This window comes from Pogona vitticeps, chromosome 11, assembly GCF_051106095.1.
Source record: "Pogona vitticeps strain Pit_001003342236 chromosome 11, PviZW2.1, whole genome shotgun sequence".
In the NCBI taxonomy this organism is placed as follows: Eukaryota; Metazoa; Chordata; class Lepidosauria; order Squamata; family Agamidae; genus Pogona; species Pogona vitticeps.
In genome coordinates, this window is record NC_135793.1 from 809,372 (window position 1) to 828,195 (window position 18,824).

The window sequence follows — 18,824 nt, forward strand, 5'->3', positions numbered from 1 at the left end:
TATGCATGCTTCAGGCAGAAAGCTAAGGCAGTGGGGGGGGGGGCTCATGAAGAATGATGCCTGCTAGCTTTCAGCTTGGGGGGGGGTTGTTTTAATCCAGAGTACCGGTCCAAAAATGGTGTAAATGCACAGCCCCTTGTAGTGTGTGTGTGTGTGTGTGTGTGTGTGTCTGTCTGTCTGTCTGTCTGTCTCTGTGTGTTTCCAGATTAAAGTCCCCACAGTGCCTTGCTGAAACCCACTGACTGTTGCCTCCACCATATGGGGTGTTCCTATCCTCAGGCCCTCTCCGGAGATCCTGAGCAATCACACAGTTTTCACGCCCAGGAAGGAGACCTTCCAACCATACTAAAAAGCATCGGGGAACGGCATAAAGCAAAGTCTGGTCCAGGGCAGCGGTCCTGGTCAAGCAAGCGAGGAAAAGCCCAGCTCTTTCAAAAGGAGGCCTCAGACATTTCCTAGCTAGCCAGCCAGGCCGTTTTTTGCTTCTCAGACGGTCTCCCCACAATTAGGAAAGTCTGGAGGTTATTGCTCAATGAGAGATGCTGAAACGCTTTGCTTCGTTTTTCCTATTGCTTCACTGGGTGCAGCTGTGGTGATGTCCCTGCCCACGTGGACTTGCCAGAATCAGGGCTGGTCCCGGACTTTTCTACGAAAAAGATAAATTGAAGGGAACCTCTCCCACCCACCCACCCACCGAGAGACCTGTGTGCTGTTCTTCTCTTGTGTATACAGGTTTAAGGTCTCTCACTCTCTCTGCCCCCTCCTCATGCCCCTAGGATTAGAAAAAAACCCCCATGGTTCATCACATCCCTTGGCCTGATCCATTGGCCACAGGGGGACCACAAAAGCCCCCCCCCCCAAGATTGTCCTAAAAGAGAAATGAGGTGGGTTGGAGAAAAGTTGCCTGGAGACTTATAGCAGCCTTTGTTTGGTTCGTCTTAGGAAATGATGGAAGTGGTGAAGAAGACCAGACTTTGGAGGGTGGGGGAAGGTTAATGCTCGGAGTGAAACTTCACATTAATAACTGCTGGATAGTTCCGTGGTTGAGGTCTCTGTCCACAGAGCCAGAGGTTGGGTGTTCGATTCCCCCCCACACTGTGTCTCCTGGACAGGGGCTGGACTCAATGCACCAGAGGGTCTCTTCCAACTCTGCAGGTCTAAGACGAGGGTGGCGGCAGCTGAATACACTCGTTAGTAAACATTTAGCATCAAGGGGGGGGGGGGTCTCCTTTAATCCCTACAGAGCTCAGAGGTGTGAGGTTCGTGGCATGGATTCCCATTTCTATTCCGTCCCAATGGATCTCAAAAGAAATGCTTTCTGCAGGGCCACTGTAGCTGCCAAGCCACAATTACCTGGATCGGACTCCTGGCTGGCCAGAAAATCCAAAGAAGTCATCCAACAAAACCACGATTAAGATATCCCGAGATGGTGCTTAAGTGTGGGAGGAAACTGCCTGGCCCCCAGAGGTCTGTTTTCGTTTCTCCCGAGGCCAGACCCATCAGGACTGAGAGGGTTTTCTTTTCAACGAGGGTGCAAGGAGCCCACGTGTCTCCAGATGACTCATCGGCAAAGAGCACATGTCTGACCGCAGGAAGGAACGAAGGCCGGAGATTCCCTCTGGTCACGGGTGGCTGCCTGGCGGTGGCAGCGCCCACGCCTGCAAGTCTCAGAAACCAAATTGGCTGAAAGTTTCCCCTTCAGCTCTAGGAAATCTGTTGAGTTTGCCCCTTGGTGGCCGGAAGGATCGCCCTCCCCTCGTCGTTTCTGAAGTCAACCAGTCCTGGAGCCCACCTCACATAATCCAGAGCTGCCGTGTCACAAAGCCAGGCTCGCCGCCACCTCTCAGTCCACACCACGCCATGCAGCTCAGGAGCACCTCCGCCCTTTGATACAAAGAGGACCCTAAAGGACCTCAAAATGACCCAAATCTCTTTGGGTCACATGGGTTTGGACAAACCAGAGAGGGGGCCTTGGAAGCTCTCCACCCCCACCCCACCCCCGGACCATGCTTTAGACCGCTCTCCGTCCCTGACCAAAAGGACGGTCACTCTCTGAGATTCACCCAGAAATCCAGGCATGCTCCACCGGGGAGTCAGGACCTTCTCTCTGAGGAGGAGAGAAAGGTTCTGTGGTATCTGGAGGTTTGCTGCTTTTTTCTGTGTGGCTTTGACAACTTCCTTCCTCAAGGGGGCCCATTTGGATTCACTAAGGATGATTTTTTTTGTTCATTGCGAATAATAAACCCTTGCAGGCTATAGAGTGCGGTATAAATGCATGCAAGTAAACAATTTTTTAAAAGTTAATTGGATGATGATGCTTTTTGCCATTTCGGAGTTGAGGACAGCCGATGCCATAGTAGACACTTCCTCTCTTAATGTTAAATCTAAATTACACCCTTTTCTTCTTCTTCTTAGGGTTGAGGTCCTGGTGCTGCTATTTTTTTCTCGTGGTTTCTGCAACCCTCCTGGGACCCGTTGTGGCTGGGAAGGAGGTTGCCAAGCCTTAGAAACAAATAAACCCAGCGAGGGCTGTGGTCGGGTTGTGTCACTCGCACGTCCGGAGGGACAAATGAGAGGGGCTGAAGCTCCCTTGCAAACCAGGACAGCGCCCACTGGTGGTGACACCCGGACGGACACTCAGCCCCCTGAATTGTTCTCGGAACCTCAAGACCAAGACCGCTTGTCCTCGGAACCTTTTTAAAGCATCGCCAGAGAGGCCAATCACACCTGAAGGCAAATACTGTTTCCTTGCCTTGAAAGGCTATCCTTCCAAGCACTCAGATCTTCCAGTGCTCCATGCCTAAGTCAACCACAGGAAAGGGGAGCCAAGCAACCAGCCAACTGACCAATAATGAAACGAAAGCGAGCTAACTTGTCCAGTGAGAACAGAGGCATGCTCTTGAGAGCCCTTTCTTCATAAGGGAGGCACTGCTTGTAGATGGAAAAGCAATGCCTTGTCCAGTGAACCCACACCCCACTGTAACCACAGTTTGCAACAGTCAGGTGTCAGTCCCCCCAGAGACTTGCAAGTCACCACTCAGTGACTGACAGGCAGGAACTCAACAGGAGCAGCGTCTTTCCTCCCTCCAGCTTTAAATGGGCAGAGGGGCTGCTAAAGGCACGGGGCCCATCAGAGAGGTATCCTCACCAAAAGTTAGGCCCTAGCTGTGGAACACAACTGGAAAAGAAAAGAATGTGCCTGGGCACATGCAGAGTGTCTTCACTTCATCACTGTGTGAACTGCTGGTTGAGCACAAAGAGGAGCCACCAAGATTGGCTGCATCATGAGTGCCGGACACGAGCCGTTCTTCGATGGTGAGAAGGACTGTAGTGATTTCTGCTAACAGGGCAAAAGCACCTTGCGAGCAGTTAATACATTAACTGAATCAGGACCGTCCCAGAAGAAAGAAAAGACAGGTTTCCAAAGGCTAATTGTTTAAATGAGTCACCTTCAGTTCAAAGAGGAAGCCAGACTTACGTACTTGGTGATCCTTTGCTTCTGTTCCCCCCTCCCAAAAAAAACCCAAACAAACAATAAATGCAATGTTTTGGCTCCTGTTGCCAAGGGAGAGGAAGTGAGAGAAAAGGAACTACCCAAAATTGAAGTTTTTGCTCCTGCTCAGGACTTATTTGGGAGGCGACCAAGGGTGGGGTGTGGGGGAGGACCGTGGCATAGTAAAGATGAGAAAGAGGCACCGGTAGCCAAAGAGGAGTGGAGAAAGGGCGCCCCTTCTGGGAAAAGCAGATGTTATTATTTTTCTCTTGAGCCCCGGATGAGCAACATTTCAGACCTTAACATTTCATTACTTAAAGCAGTGTTGCAAGATCCAATACCCATTTAAATCTACCTATATTTAAATTCATGCACCTGTAAATCATCTCCCACAATAAGGCAGAAGATCAGCCACAAATAAAGCACAGGCAGTTGGTGAACATATGGGGAAACCAAGCCACAGCAGAGCACATAAATTAGGGTCTTGCTTTTTTTCTAAATGGTGGAAAGAGTCTGCTACACAAATTGCCAGAAATTCACAGCGCTACACATCCACAAGTACTCCTGATATAGAATGAAATCAGTTCACCTAACCAGACCACAACAGCTCAGGATTCGGTATCTGATGCAATATTCAGCTAAGGTTGCAAACTTGTGCATGTTTACCTGGTTGAAAAACCCTTGGAACTCTTTTGAACATACTTTGAGCAGACACACACCAACCTATCCTGTAGGATTACTAAAAAAAAAAAAAAAAACTTTTCCAAATTCTGGGCGTGGGTGATTTAAATTCCTACTTTCTACAGTAGGATCTTGGTATTCTTGAGTTCAACCCTCCCTCCCTCCCACAGATGATGGGAAAACAGAGAATTATCCAACGTATGGTCTTGGTCTCCCTCTAATGGCCAGTTCGAGCAAATACATGCTGAAAATACATACAAATAGGTATTTCTGGTGCTTTTTATTTAGGATTTTCAGTCAACAGGTAAGAGAATCAGCAGATACAGATCCCACGGAGGGGTGGTGGTGGTCCTACTGTAATTTATTTTTCCTTTTAAACACATGTAAATGAATTTTTGAAAAAGGTAGTCATGACTTACCCACATCTTGCCGGCCGTCAAGTAACGTGAAGCGCTGAAAAACAGTAAAACCACAATAGCAGTTAAGAAAAGCTACGCAGTTCTTTTCACACTACAGGGTTATGTGCTCATTGGTGATGTCCTTGTGTTCTCTTCTGTGTTGGCATCCACACAAAATCATCAAAGCCGTTTTTTACAAAGGTACTTCTATGGCTTTCACCCTAAATTGCACACTGTCCCTTTGTTGCTGTTGGGGGGCGGGGTTATACCGAGATTCAGTCACTCACTGATTTTACTACCTGATTTTAAATCCTGGCATATCTTTAATTGTTTGTGTGGTTTTTTTTTTAAAAAAAAAGATGCTATTTCTACAGTATTTTAAAACTATTGGCTGCTCTGTTGTTTCCATTGTTGGGAGCCACCTGAGATCCCCTCTGTGGAGAAAGGCATAACAGAAAGAAAGAAAAAAAGAAATAAATGAGAAACTTTTAAACTTTCAAAAGGCTAAGTTAATCTAAAATATTCTGTTCATAGGAAAGTCAGGTACAAAAGCTGTTTGTCTTCCAGATATCAAAGCAAAGGTTTCCACATTGAAGAAAGCTTTGGTTTTAGCTGAAAACAGAAGTGACCTGTTGGGTCTCATAATCCTTTTTTTATGGGGGGAGGGAGATGATTTAAGTGATTCAAAAACCTGTTGCAAGAAAAGCAACCACTTATTGCTCAGAAACGTCCATCTGGAGTCAAGCCATTGGTTCCAGGTTGCCATACACACACACACACACACACACACACACACACACACACACACACACACACACACACACACACACACACACACACACACACACACACACACACACACACACACACTTCCCCTGCTTCACTCCTTGTTCATCACACAGAAGAAACCGGCACTACTTTGGCAGCAATGTTTGCCACCAGCTTGGGCCAGGATAAGATCATCTGGATTTTGGTCTTCTTGTTGTTCAACAGAAAGGTCAAGAGAGAACCTCAAATACTCCATGGAATTTGCCAGTCTTCGCTTGAAGGGACACCTTCCATTTTTAGAATTGCCACAAGCACCTTGGGTGTGTTTCCTCACAGGTCCCTGAACGGCATCTTGCCCTGCTCGGAAAGGACCAAAACAGACTCTCGTACCTAGACGTCAAGCAATATTATCCATCACGGTTGAAACCACCAAGAGCGTGCCTTCTGAAAGCCATTCACGGAACAGCTTCTTCTTATGAGAATGAACAGGAGGTCGCTGGACCGCATCAAAGCCTCAAAAGTTGGATCCAGATGGATGAAAACAAGCCGGGCAAGGCGGGAGGAAGCAGGCATGCCCTGGGACTTCGGCCCTTCCTCCAGGCGGTGTCACCCGCTGCTCCCCTTGGCCCAATGGAGCCTCTCCTTTCTCCCTGCTGGGCTGGCACATTCCTGCCCTGTTCCGATCCCAGCAAACACCCCACGGTGCAGCTGACCATTCCTTCTTTGATTTTTGTGGATCTCTCCTTTTCAGCCTCCGTTGTCTTCTTACAGCCGGTGCCCGACTGCAAGGATGCTGTTCCTGGATCAATCCAAACGAAAGGCCTTTTCTCTTCCGGTTCCTTTCCTTCTACCATGACTACCCCAATGCCTGTGAGAAGCTTACGAGCTTTTTGCGTTTGTTCTCATTTTTCTCATTCTGCTTGGTATTTACTTTGGGTGCTTCTTTAAGATGGAAATGCAGCTGATACATTCCCTTATTATTAATAAAGAAATACAGGCTCCGAAGGATCCAGGATGGTGAGGAGAACTCCACTTAAGAACTCCACTTATTTTAATACAGCAAAGACATGACAGTGTTGAGAAAAAGCTCAGCTGGCCGGGAACATAGTCTACATTCTGAGTTGCTAATGTGCCAGACTGTATGAGAAACCTCTTCAATTCTTCTGGGGAATCTTTTTTTTTTCTCCCCATCTCTTGGCTTCAGACTCCCTATCTTATCAAAGCAGTAGGTAGAAGGAAGGGCCTCTAGATATCTTCCATGGGCTGGAGAGAAAAATACACCTCAAGGTACAAGGCACAGAAACAGACCTTACAGACAGACTGTCCTTAGAAGAGCAAAATCTTTAACCCACCGGAAGCATCTGAGTGTACAGAAGGAGCCTTCCTCACCTCACACAGCATGCTATTTAGCTTCATTTCTTTTGCCATTGAGTCTTCTGGATTTAAGCGCGGGATTCCTTTTACACCCAATTCCTCAAATGTCAAAGCCTGCCTGAATGACATCTCTCCAACACTGACATGTTTTCAGCTCATATCTCAGGCAATCTATAACTGTAACGCAGCCTTAGGCTGAGGTCTGGGAGAATATCCTTCCCAAGGCGCTTGCACGGGATCAGGCTGAAACTGTGGACAAGATCATCTTTGCCTACGGATTCTCAGGAGGCCTGAAAGAAGTTGAGGAATGTCCCGTCCTTCACGAATGTCACTTTCCCACGGACCCCCCAGGGATGCTGCTTCCTGTCCAGAGCTAAGGGGCTCCAGGATGCAACACCAGAAGAAGCCCCAGCCTGAAGACTGGCTTCTAGCTGTTGTTTTCTTCCAAGAGAAGGACTCACGCTGGATTTGCAGAACCCAGAAATCAGGCCAGATTCAAAAGGTTCTCCTTCTGTTCCCCTTCCTTTCTCAGTCAAGCCTGGATGTCATCGTGGCTCTTCAGGCGCTGGACGGAGCAGCTCAAAACAAGGCTGTGTTGCATTTGAACGGCAGAACCAAGACACAAAAATACTGATTTAAGCTAGGGAGCCGTGCAGATCCAAGAAGGAAAAAGTTTCCTGTGAAACATCAAGTGTTCTGGATTATCCAGATAAAGCTGTTCAGAAGTCCCAAGGAGGAGATACTGGATTGTCTGCCCTTGTTACAAGGGCAATACCACTGTGACCTTTTTAGTTCAGCTGTGAGTCCCGATGTTTCTCATTCCCACAACCTTCTGTAGGATTTCCTGATTTATTCCCCGCTCCCTCTCCTGGGATTTCCCAACCAGCGAAATATCCTACACATTTCCCCATGAAATCCTGCACAGAAGATATTAGAGACTGGGCAGGAATTGATGCTTCTTTCTGCAGGATTTCTTATGGGCTCCTCTTGTCAATTGCAGGCTCTTACACTGAGTAGCACAACCTTGGGAAACTAACCAGTGTCCAAGGCCTGAAATTGACAGGATGAGAAAAAAAGAGAAATCCTATAGGAGGAAGATACTTCAATCAGAAGCAGTACAGGACTATCCAACTTAATCTTGGGTAGGGAAAATGGGGTGGGTAGGTTGGGGGTGGGGGGGGCTTGTTTGGCCTTTCTATTTCCTGCTGCTCTGAGAAATCTCTCCGTTTCCATGGGGGGTTCTGGAAGTATATCCAAATACTTGCTACACCCATACACTTTACTCTCTATACACACTGTAATGCAGGGGGGGAAAAATCTGTGTAGAGTTCTCCTATTATGCATGAGTCATATGCAGGAGATTTTCCTCTCTTCCTCTTCTGATTCCCCTTGTCTTTTAAAAATCACACACACAGAGAGAGAGAGAGAGAGAGAGAGACCTACACAGATTCCCAAAAGGTGGATCTGCAGTGAGGCTTCTAAGAACAAACTCATCAACCCCATCCATTCAAACTGCCCTGTTTGCTGATTCTCATAAAGGTTCTGGTACCAACACGGTCCTTATTTTCCCTTAGAGGAAATTGGGGGAGGGGGGGGGAGAGAATTCCTGAAAATATGCAAGTATGGAGTTTTCTGAGATTCAACACTAAATTGCTGTAAATTGCCCAGAGACCTTTGGGTAGTGTGGGCGGCATATAAGTTAAATAAATAAATATAAATAAATAAACGCTGAGGGTCTCCATTCTGAGGGTTCTACTTAAAATAAAACAAAAAAGAAACGCATTTGCCTTTGTTCAAGACACCTGCACTTTCAAAACTATTATTACATATGGTATGTACCCATTTAACTAGTTTTCAAGGCTTCAAAATCATGGACAAAGAATTGTCTTTTTTTTGTTTTGTTTTAAGGAAAAGACGGAAAAAGTTTACCAGACAGTCGACTAAGGAGAGTTGCTTCCAAAGGGCAGCCTTACTAGAGAGGAAGCAGAAGGGGCCCCCGAAGGGGAGGGTTTTGGGGTGACCCCTGCCAGGTGTGCGCGCGAAATGTTTCCAAAAGCACACGTCCTGTTGGTTGCGGGTGTCCGGTCCGAAAAGGGCTGGCAGCCAGAAGTGACAGGAGCGAGAAGGAGGGGAATCCACGGGGGCCAAACTCGGCATCAGGAAAGGGGGGGGGAGGGAGAGGTTTTCACTGCCAGTGGCTTGACGGAGAGCCACTTCTTTGCAAAACGAAGGGATAAATAGGCAGGTGTGGTTGTTTTTTTTTTTTGGGGGGGGGTCCTCTCTTTTTCGCCTTCATGTTTTTGGCAAGAGACTTGCGCACAGCTGCAAGACTATTTTTAAATGCCTTTTTCATCCCCCCCTCCCTCCCTCCCTCCCAAAGGACCACGCAACGCACGCGATCATGCTTGGCTTTAGGAGGGGATTCAAAACAGACCCTCTTTGCAAGGCGCCGCGAACCTCTCGCGCCAACCTGTCGGAGCGTCTCCGCGAGGCCAGCGCCGTCCCGGGTCTCCCTCCCCACCCCCCCTCCCCACAACCAGGACCAACCCGCCGTGGCTTGCCTGCAGGAAGGCGCCCGGGGCGGCCAGGCCGTCCTTTCCCTTCCCGTGTCGGAATTCATCTCGTGCGCAAAAGCGGATAACCCGGGACAGGCTGGAAGAGAAGCGCCTTACCTTGGCCCGTTTGAAGCAAGCCCAGAAAAAATCCAGGAGAGGCATGGTGGGAGAGGGGGCGGGGGGGGCGGGTAATGGGATCCCCTGGCCAGCCAGGCAGGCGCGTCAGCAGCCGGGATCCGGCGCGCCTCCAGCCGCCCCCACCGGCAGCGGCGACCGCAGCATCAGCGGCGCATCGGCAGCGACTCCCGGGACTCGGCGCGCCTCGCCTCGCCTCGCCCGCCTGCTCCAGAGAAGGCGCCTCGCACTCCGCTTACAGCGCCGCCGGGCGAGCGGCAGAGGAGGGAGGAGGAGGCGGAGGGAAGAGGAGGCGGAGGCGGGCCGGCCGTTCAAACCCTGCACCGCTCGGCGGTTGGCTGGGAAAGAGGCCGGCCTGGCCCCGGGCGCGCCCTCGCCCTCTGGCCAGCTGGAGGAAGGGGCCGGCCCGGACCAGAGGCAGGCGGCCGCGCTCCCTTGCCTGCCTGCCTGCCCGCATCTCCCTCCCTCCCTTCGTTTTCTTCCTGACTTTCTTTCTTTCCTTCCTTCTTACTTTCTGTCTCTTCTCTTTCTTCCCTCCTCTCTTCCTCTCCTCTCTCCCTACCATCCATCCATCGTCAGCTCCTTCCTTCCTTCCTTCCTTCCTTCCTTCCTTCCTTCCTTCCTTCCTTCCTTCCTTCCTTCCTTCCTTCCTTCCTTCCTTCCTTCCTTTCTGCCTGCCTGCCTGCCGGAGCGCCTGGCTCAGCGGCGGTGGCCACTTGTCCATCCGAGGACAGCGCTCGCCCTGAACGGCCCAGGGCTGAGGTCCCCCCCCCCCAGCCAGGGGAACACATCTGGAACTGAAACCAGGCATCCCGATCCAGACGGGGCACCCAGCTGGGCTCCTGGGGCGGAGCAGGTCCTGCTTGTGGTGAGGGCGGGCGGGTGAGCCACTTCCAGTCCCCTGACCTTCCTCCACCTGAAATTATGGTTGGAGAGAGGTGGTTGAGGTCTCTGGCTCTGGAGCCTGAGGTTGGGCATTCGATTCCCCCCCCCCCGCCTCCTGGACAGGATCTGGAGTCCATCATCCAGAGGGCCCCTTCCAGGTCTCCAACTCTAAGGATGATGATGATGATGATGATGATGGACAACTCAGTTTTTGAGGTTTCTGACTGCAGAGCTGGAGGTGGAGAGTTCAAATCCTAACCGGGGCTCCTTGACAGGGACTGAGGGATCCACAGGGTGCTCCTGCAAGCCTGCCATTCTAAGTTGCAAAGATGGGGCCACTTCAACAGGAGGACTGCCCTCCCTCCAGGCAAGCACGTGGCCACCCTCCTTCAAAGGCCAATAGTCCTCTCCCTCTCCTCACAAGACCCACAAGGGTTTGCAAAGAGGAGCATTGAGTGCAGAGAAGGAAAGTGGCTCACTTGTGTGTCAGCAGCTCCGGCCTAAACATTTTCATCTCCAGCAGGAGCAGGTCTTTTGTAAGGCTAAGGAGTCCAAGGCAGGGCCAAACCCCCAAACCCTTTGGCAGGACTCTTTAAGCGTATGGTGATGGTTTGTAAAACAAGCTGCCGGCTGCTCTAGCTACCTTCCTCCGAAGCTCAGAGCGAAGGGTTGGGGGTAGTCATGTCCCCTTCTGTGCTCACGAAAAGAGACTCAGTTCCCATCAAAGCAGGAGGGTGGCCACTTGTCCTGATTTACAAGGGACGGTCCTCCATCTGAGAGGTTGTCCAGCCCCATTCTGCTGTAGAAAGAAAGAGCCATCAGAGATGGTGCTACAGATGGTGACATCCTGCTCTCCTCCACCCACTGGCAACCGCCAACTCAGCAGGCAGGAGCAAGGGTCTCCGGACCAGAGGGTCCCTCGCTATGGACAGAGGCAGGCCAGAATCCTGTAAGGAGAGCACTTAGCATAAAGGTGCCATTGTGCCCCCTCCCCCGGGACCACCAGTAGAGCTAGCCTTCCAGGATGCTCCCCATCTCCTCTAGTTGTGCATCCGGTTGCGTGTCTGGTTTTGTGGCAAACCACGAAAGAGGAGGGCAACCCGACTCTGCAACGGCCCTTGTGAGCAGTTTTCTCCCACCGCTCCTTGGCTGGATGTCGTCTTCGTGTGGTTTGGATCATAGCCGTTCTACTTAAAGGTAGATCTCTGGATAAATATTATACTGAATACCGTTCCGGTAAGGATATTCCTTTGTTCCTCTTTTCATGGTGAGCTCTTAAGCGATCACCGCCAGGACATGCCCGCCTGCGGATGAGGCACGTCTCACGAGGCTACAGGTTGATGTCTATTTGTTTAACATCCTGATGCCTTTCGACTTGACAAAATCCAAAAACTTAGGACTTGAGGGGATTGAAACCCATCCAGTTTCTTAACCAAACCAGCCTCGCGGTCTGAGGCACAGGTTCCATCTGGATCCTGTTCCCATTTTTCCAGCTCCATCAGGGGTGGTTGGACAGGAACCGATTCAACAAGAGGGGGTGAAGGGTCTCCCAAACGCAAGGCGGAAGGCTTCCCCCATTTTGAAACAAGTGAAATAAGAAGAGGCACATCGCTTCCCTCTGTTGGGGGGACCGCTTGGATGTAATATTGTTAAGTCCAAGTCTTAAAACTATCCACTCTGACGATGATGTGTGCTGCCTTTGTAAGAAGGGAGCAGAAATCCAAGCCCTTTTCTCTAAACCTTGCATAAAGAGGCCCCCTGCAGCGTCTCCCTCCTGCATCAGCCCTTTACCAAAGGAACTGCTTCCACTCTCCACATCTTTAACAGACGACAGTAGCATTTTAATTAGAACTTGGAGAACTGCGCTGGCGGGGCAGCATTTCCACTGCCGACAACCCTATTAAGGAGCCCTTTGAAACAAAGGATCAGTGTCTGGGCTGGTATTCCAAGCGTTCCTGAATAGAGAACTCCAATGCATCCTCTGCGGAGGCCTGTCCACAGCAAAGCTGTTAAGAACCAAGGGACACTTAACACTTTGTTTATGGGCCTGGGCGCCTTTTTTTGGAAGCAGGAGGTGGCCCTCACCAGCTGCTTTGCTTCTGCATTCCTTCCTGCAAGAGTCAAGGGCCTTCTGCCCGCTGCAGATTATTTCTGTCCCATTGATAGCTGCCAGGATTGGTGTCCTGGCCCAAGGAGACTCCAGAGCCGCTTATTAATAGCAGCAGGTTTCCAGGGACCAACAGGAGGCCAACTTGCCCTCGAGGTGGGAGTCCCTGGCCAAGACTGGCAGCGGCGCGGCTTCTGGTGCAGCAGACGGGTTTCTCTCAGCTGGAGTTGCACATCAGCAGCACCTCATTCCTGGAGAGGTCAAGGGCTCACCACGAGACCCAAGGCGGGAGCCAACGGTGGCTTTCTCCTGCTGACCCCTGGGCTTTGGGCAACAAAGTCGTGAGTCACCGGGCCAGCCCTCCAAGCTCCGCCCTGATGCAAAGGGTCCAAACTCGGTGTGCCAAAACAAGAGGGCAGCAAGGGAAGTGGACGGGCAAGGGCACTGGCGGACCCAGGCATGTCTGCCCACCGCACCTTCTGAGCCACACACAGAGAGAAAGACCTTCCCGCTCACCCCAGGGGCCCCCAGCTGCAGATGCCCTGACTTGAAAGCCACGCGGGCACACAAAAATTAGCCCATCTCCTCTTCCAGTGCAGCTCATTGCGAGACACCCTGTTGGCCGCCCATGCAGAGTCTGAAGAATTCATTCCCTCGCCCTCCAGCGGGTACCAGAGAATGGGCGAGCCCAGCCTCCTTGAAAAGGGGGCTCATGAACGTTGCCGTGGGCACCTGTGCGTTGACAAGAACCAAGTAACACCACCTCCCTTCTTGGCTTGTTCAAAGAGAAATTCTAGGGTTTCCTCCCCTCCTCCTTTTTTTTAAAAAAAGGAATGAGCATGGTGGGGAAATCCTTGAGGGGAAGGCTGCATGGGCCACGAAAGGAAGCAGAGGTTCCACTCACTGTGAATGTGCACTTCTCTGCTTGGCACAGCCATTTCCCAGGGGTCGGGCTGAGCTGGAAAGAGAGAGGGAGAGGCTCCTTATGGAAAAAGGCATTCGGACCCTTTAGCAGAGACAGAGAGAGAGCGAGAGAGAAAGAGGGAACATAAACTCTTTTCTTCTCCTCCTCCTGAATTAATGCCTTGGATGTTCTGGAAGAAGCAAGGCAGGGATCCAATGGGAGGGAAAAGGGGAAGGCGAGGGCTGCCCACTTGACTGCGCAAAATGCCAGGCATGGTGTGGGTGGCGGTTGGCAGGGCTTCGGCCGCGGTGCCCAAGACTCCTCCTGGCTTGCTGCCATCTTGTGGAATGCAGCACGCGCGCGCTCCGAGTGGCAGGCCTGTCCCCACCCCTCTCCCTTCTCTGGAGAGGCCACTTTTAATCTGGCTCTTAAAACTTTTAATCTCGCCCGTTCTCTGGTACCCGCTGGAGGGCGAGGGAATGAATTCTTCAGACTCTGCATGGGCGGCCAACAGGGTGTCTCGCAATGGGCTGCACTGGAAGAGGAGACGACTGGGATGCATTTAAAGCTTCTGCTGTTCTATTTCATTTAAGGAGGTTCCCTGAGCTGCCTTGAGCACTCTCCTTTATGGGGTGGAAAAGTGTGACACCCCCCCCCCCCCCGTCCAGGGGAATCCCAGCCTGCGGGCAGGGAAGCGGGACAGCCCAGAGCAGAGCTGAAATGCAACCCTTCCTAGCCAAGGCCTCTCTCTATTGAGGTACCTCAAACCGTGAGGGGCCACTTCTTGTCCACGATTCCAAGGCAGTTTACGGGCCTTTCTGAACCGTAAGACATCTCTTACACAGAAACCATGTTGTTGTTGTTCTTTTAACTCCGCAATATTTAAAAGCATTTTTATTGTCTTTGAATACTTAAAAATTTTCTGGATGTCCACTGGCCTTATAAATCTGCTGCTTATCAGTATTGAGCATTGCTGCTTCACTAGTTAACATATTGGCAAAACTGCCTTGGAATCATCATGGACAAGAAGTGGCCACTCATTGTTTGAGGCACCTAAATAGAGAGAGGCATCGGCTAGGAAACGTTGCATTTCAGCTCTGCTAAGAACTGTCCCACTTCCTTACCCCAGCAGTACCTCCCTCCCTGGGGGGAAAGGAGCTGCATGTGAATCACGGAGGTGTCTTAAGCAGAAAAAACAAACGCTATGGGTGGGAGTGACGCCACCACTCCTCCTCCTCCTCCAGGGAGGGTCCCTGCACAATCTTCAATCCGGAGGCAATGAACACAGAAAGGAGGAGGCAGCGTTCCACTTCTCCGCCACCATCCCCACAGCCTCAGGATCTCTGCATCGGAAGGGGATGCTCAGCCCTGCGGCTCTCTCAGCTTCCCTGGGCAGCGGCTGCCTTCCAAGGAGTGCCCAACGCCAAGAGCAACATGCTGGAAAGGAGCAGCCCAGGGTGGTCCAGAAGAAATGAAGGGTGGGCAAGAACGAAGCTGGGCCACAAGAACGTCAAGCTCAGCTTTATGTTCCTGCCTTGGTGCCTGACCGACAGGATGGGGGCCGCTTCTCACCACTGTGTTCCCTTTGGGATGTGAAGCATCTCAAAGGAGAACTTTCGGAGGGGGGCTCTCCAGACGGCCCCGGCTGCCGCACTCCCACTCTGCTGTGGAGGGCCCGAAGGGGCTGAACCAGACCGGGGGTCCTCCCAGCTGGAAGAAACCACCCTCGCCGGCAACCTTCTGCAGATGCCTCGCCATGCCGGATGCCGCTTAAGGAACTGCCAGCCCTGCTTTCCGAGAGGAGCTCTTACCAGAATTGGGCTCCTGCCCCAAGGCAGGACTCCTTCGGCAAGGGGAAGCCCAATTCTGGTAAGAGCTCCTCTCGGAAAGCAGGGCTGGCAGTTCCTTAAGCAGCCTCCGCCCTCTGCTTGCCAGGCCAGTTAAATATTAACAGAAAATTCCTGCACTGACCTTCCCACCAGCCCAAGAGAAGGAGGAGTAAAGCTTTTCTGAGATGCAGACATTAGGCCTGGCAACTCTTGGGATTTCGAACTTACAGTCGCTCTTCTTGCTGAGACTGCATAATAAGGCTTGGGCTCTGATCTTTAAAGCAGATCCTGGAAATCAGTCTAAAGCAGGACACGGCCCAAAGGATGAAACCGAGGCTGTCATACTGTGGGCACACAGTATGAGAAGGCAAAACATGTTGGAGGAGGTGATATTAATCACCCTGAGAAAAGTAGAAGGCAGGAGGAAAGGAGGAAGGCCAAAGACGCAATGGATCGACTCAGGAGAAGGAAGCCACGACCTCACATCCGCAGGACCTGAGCAAGGCAGCGAGGGACAAGACTTCTCAGAGATCGTTCACCCAGAAGGCCACCATAAACTGGAAGAGGCTCAATGGCACAGAACCACCACCAGTACTGGGTGTCAGGGAAAAACGATCCCCCAGTCGGCCGAAGCCCAGCACCTTGCTCCTTTTTGTCTTCCTTTCCAAAAAAAACGATGGCAGCCAAGTCACCTGCATGGAATATGTTTTAAAAACGTACGATATTGATGGCATTTTTGGTGCTGTGGATGTCTGTATCAGTCCAGCAGACTTCAATTGGGGCTTGAACACTTTTTTTCTCTCAGTAGGCATGGCCTACGAACGGAATAGGCTGCTTCCACTTTCCACAGCTGTGTGAGAGACAGAGAGGTGTGTATGGCAAAAAATAACTCAGTGCGATTATCACAGTCTCCCTCTCCCCCTGCCTGCCCCCAACCCTGTTTCACATACTCAACATGACAGGAAAGGTGGTGCTTCTCCAGCGGGTGATGATGGGTGGTGTGTGTGTGTGTGTGTGTGTGGGAATGTTCGTTGGAAGGCTGGTGTTTATTTACAATCTCCACTGGTCTCTGCCAGTCACAAGAACAGCAGAGGGCAGAGGAAGAAGCCAAGAGCGGGCCGTGAGGCACCTCCTGTCATTCCCAGCTGAAGCCTGTCTGGAAAGCCCCGATCTGTGTGTGACCTTAAAACCGAGCAGCGCGCACACAAAAATCCTCAGCGCACCTGCACCACAAAAAGTTGGATGTCACAGGTTTTGGTGCACAAACAATGGGTGCACAATTCCTTCATTTTTCCAACTTTGTCTCGCAAGGAGCCAGCAGCCTCCGTGACACCTGGAACTGATGCTTGTTTCCAATGCCAGGAAGGTGGTGGTCACAGGGAAGAAACACAGACCGCCACCTTTTTTTTTAAAGTCTTAGAATTGTAAAGCCAGCAGGGACTCCAAAAGACATGGAGCCTTTTCCCCTTTCCATGCAGGCACTGACAGTTCAAGCGCCCCTCAAAACCAACAGAAGCCAAACCATCTAATCTTGGTTTTCAAATGTCCAGTGAAGGAGAGGCTCCTGCCTTTGGAGGCCATTCCCTCCACTGTCCCACCAGGAAGGTCTTCGTTCAGTTCAGCTAGAGTCTGCTTCCTTGTCATTTGAGCCTGATTTAATTCAGGACCACCCCCCCTCCAAAGCTGGAATAAACAAGCATGCTCCATTCCCCATGTGACCATCTGTCCGTCCATCCAGCAATCCTTCCGACAGTTGCAGAGGGCTCTCATATTACCCCCCCCCCGTCTTCTCATCTCCGAATTAAAACTCAGCTCCTTCAACTCTTGCCTTCTGAACTTCAACAACAGAACCGTCTGCTTGCAAAACCAGTGCTAACTGGGCCATCAGCCTTGCTGCTTCCTTCCTCCTTTAGATGAGTGGCCTATCTTTGTTAACATGCCATCCGCCCTGGGGGGGTCAGGAGAGCAACCTGAGTGAAACTGGTGCCTGTACTTTCCTACATTTTTTCTTATGCTTTTGCAATGCCCAAGCTTTCAGCATTTTGTGTTTTGCAATTTCTTGGTCTTCATTCATTCACCTTAATACTGCTTTACTGGTGACCCTCTTGACGCAAGAAATTCTTAGGATCTTGTGATAAATTCACATTTCAAATACTTCCACCCTTTTTTAATAGCAGCAAAAGGTTGTAAAAACCTATGATTCCATGTCAGCCGAACCAAGAACACATAGCATTGTGCAATGGGCATTCTCAACACCATCTCTGGATTTATTTATTTTTTGATCAGATGTTACATCCTTCATTGTACAAAAGCTGCTCTGGGCTGTCTCTATCCTGACTCTTCTTACAGAGGAAAGACCCCACAGTTCCTGTGGCTTCCCCAGCGTCAAAGCCGATAAGGTGGCGTATCGTGGAAGCACACTGACCCCGTGCGGCCACAATGCATGCCGCACCATGTCTCTCTGGCTTCTCCAATTTCACGGCCAGCAGGATATGGGACTTGGTGCACTTTCCCCATGTGCTGTGACTGAACGGCCACCGGAAGTTCCCAGCGCTACAAAGTTTTCCCTGAGGAGGCAGCCTTTTTGGGGTGAGGGCTGCTGTGCCTCTGCTTTCTTTCACTGGCCACTTTATTTGTCTCAATCCGTTTTGGGCGCAACGGGGCCACTCAAGCGCTCCAAAGAGGACTCATAGAAAAATCACCTCCTCTTAGGGCCAGAGCTGGACAAGGACCATCCTTTCGTTGTTGTTGTTTAGTCGTGTCCGACTCTTCATGACCCCCTGGACCAGAGCACGGCAGGCCCTCCTGTCTCCCACGGCCTCCCGGAGTTGGGTCAAATCCATGTTGGTGGCTTCGGTGACCCTGTCCAGCCGTCTCGTCCTCTGCCGTCCCCTTCTCCCCTCCCTTCACGCTTTCCCAACATCAGGGTCTTTTCCAGGGAGTCTTCTCTTCTCATGATCCTATCTTTAGAGTCTGCCAAAATGTTACAGAAGTGAGCAAGCTTCCAACAATAATAATGATGATGAAAAAAAGGCAATCCAGGAGGATGCAAAAGGGAATAAAAGGTACTTGGGTGCTCTGGCCTTCAAAGTCTATAGCTGGACTAACTAACAAGAAGGACTGCCCGAACACGGACCGAGCGAGAAAGATCTGGGGTGTGAGCAGTTTCCACCCCTGGGGTCTTTTGCAGAAAGGCACAGCGAGAGCTGGCACGCTCCGCTCTGGAAGCAAAACAGGCTGGTTGAAGCTCAGGGCTCTGGATGCCGCCTTGGCCGAGATACACGTCGCTCCCTCCCGAGTCAGCTCCCAGCGGATGCCCAGAGTGACGTGGCAGTTTCTGCATCAGCAAAGCCGGAGATCCCGTTTAGGCTGTCAGGGCAGGCAGGCAGGGAGAGCGAAGCTATTTGGCACCACCTAGTGGTTGGAGGTGGTTGGAACGCTCACAGCAGCACGCTCCGTCTTCAAGAGTAGCTTCTGCCCGGAGCAGCCCATACTTCCTATTGCCATCATCATCATCACTACCATCATCATTTTAGAACAACACAGCTGGAAGACAACCCGTGGATCATGGAAGGAGTGATGCTGCGCCTTCTATGCCTCTACAGGGACAACACTGAGGTCAACACCTCAGCAAAGCGCAGGTGCTTTCCTACACCTTTTTTGAGGCCCCCCAAAAAAGAAAACTTTTTAAAAAA

The 18,824-nt window shown here is 51.1% G+C and overlaps 1 protein-coding gene across 1 annotated transcript in view; it reads right to left on the reverse strand.

The window, feature by feature from the left end:
• The window catches only part of STARD8 (StAR related lipid transfer domain containing 8), a 55,039-nt gene extending 45,593 nt beyond the window's left edge, over positions 1-9,446 (reverse strand). Inside the window, exons 1-2 of the mRNA XM_072981472.2 lie at positions 9,387-9,446; positions 4,594-4,627 (exon numbers count right to left, since the gene is read on the reverse strand). Coding sequence (XP_072837573.2) covers positions 4,594-4,627; positions 9,387-9,431 — 79 coding nt within the window. The 5' untranslated portion in view covers positions 9,432-9,446. The remainder of the gene's footprint in view (positions 1-4,593; positions 4,628-9,386) is intronic.
• Positions 9,447-18,824: the final 9,378 nt, after the last annotated feature.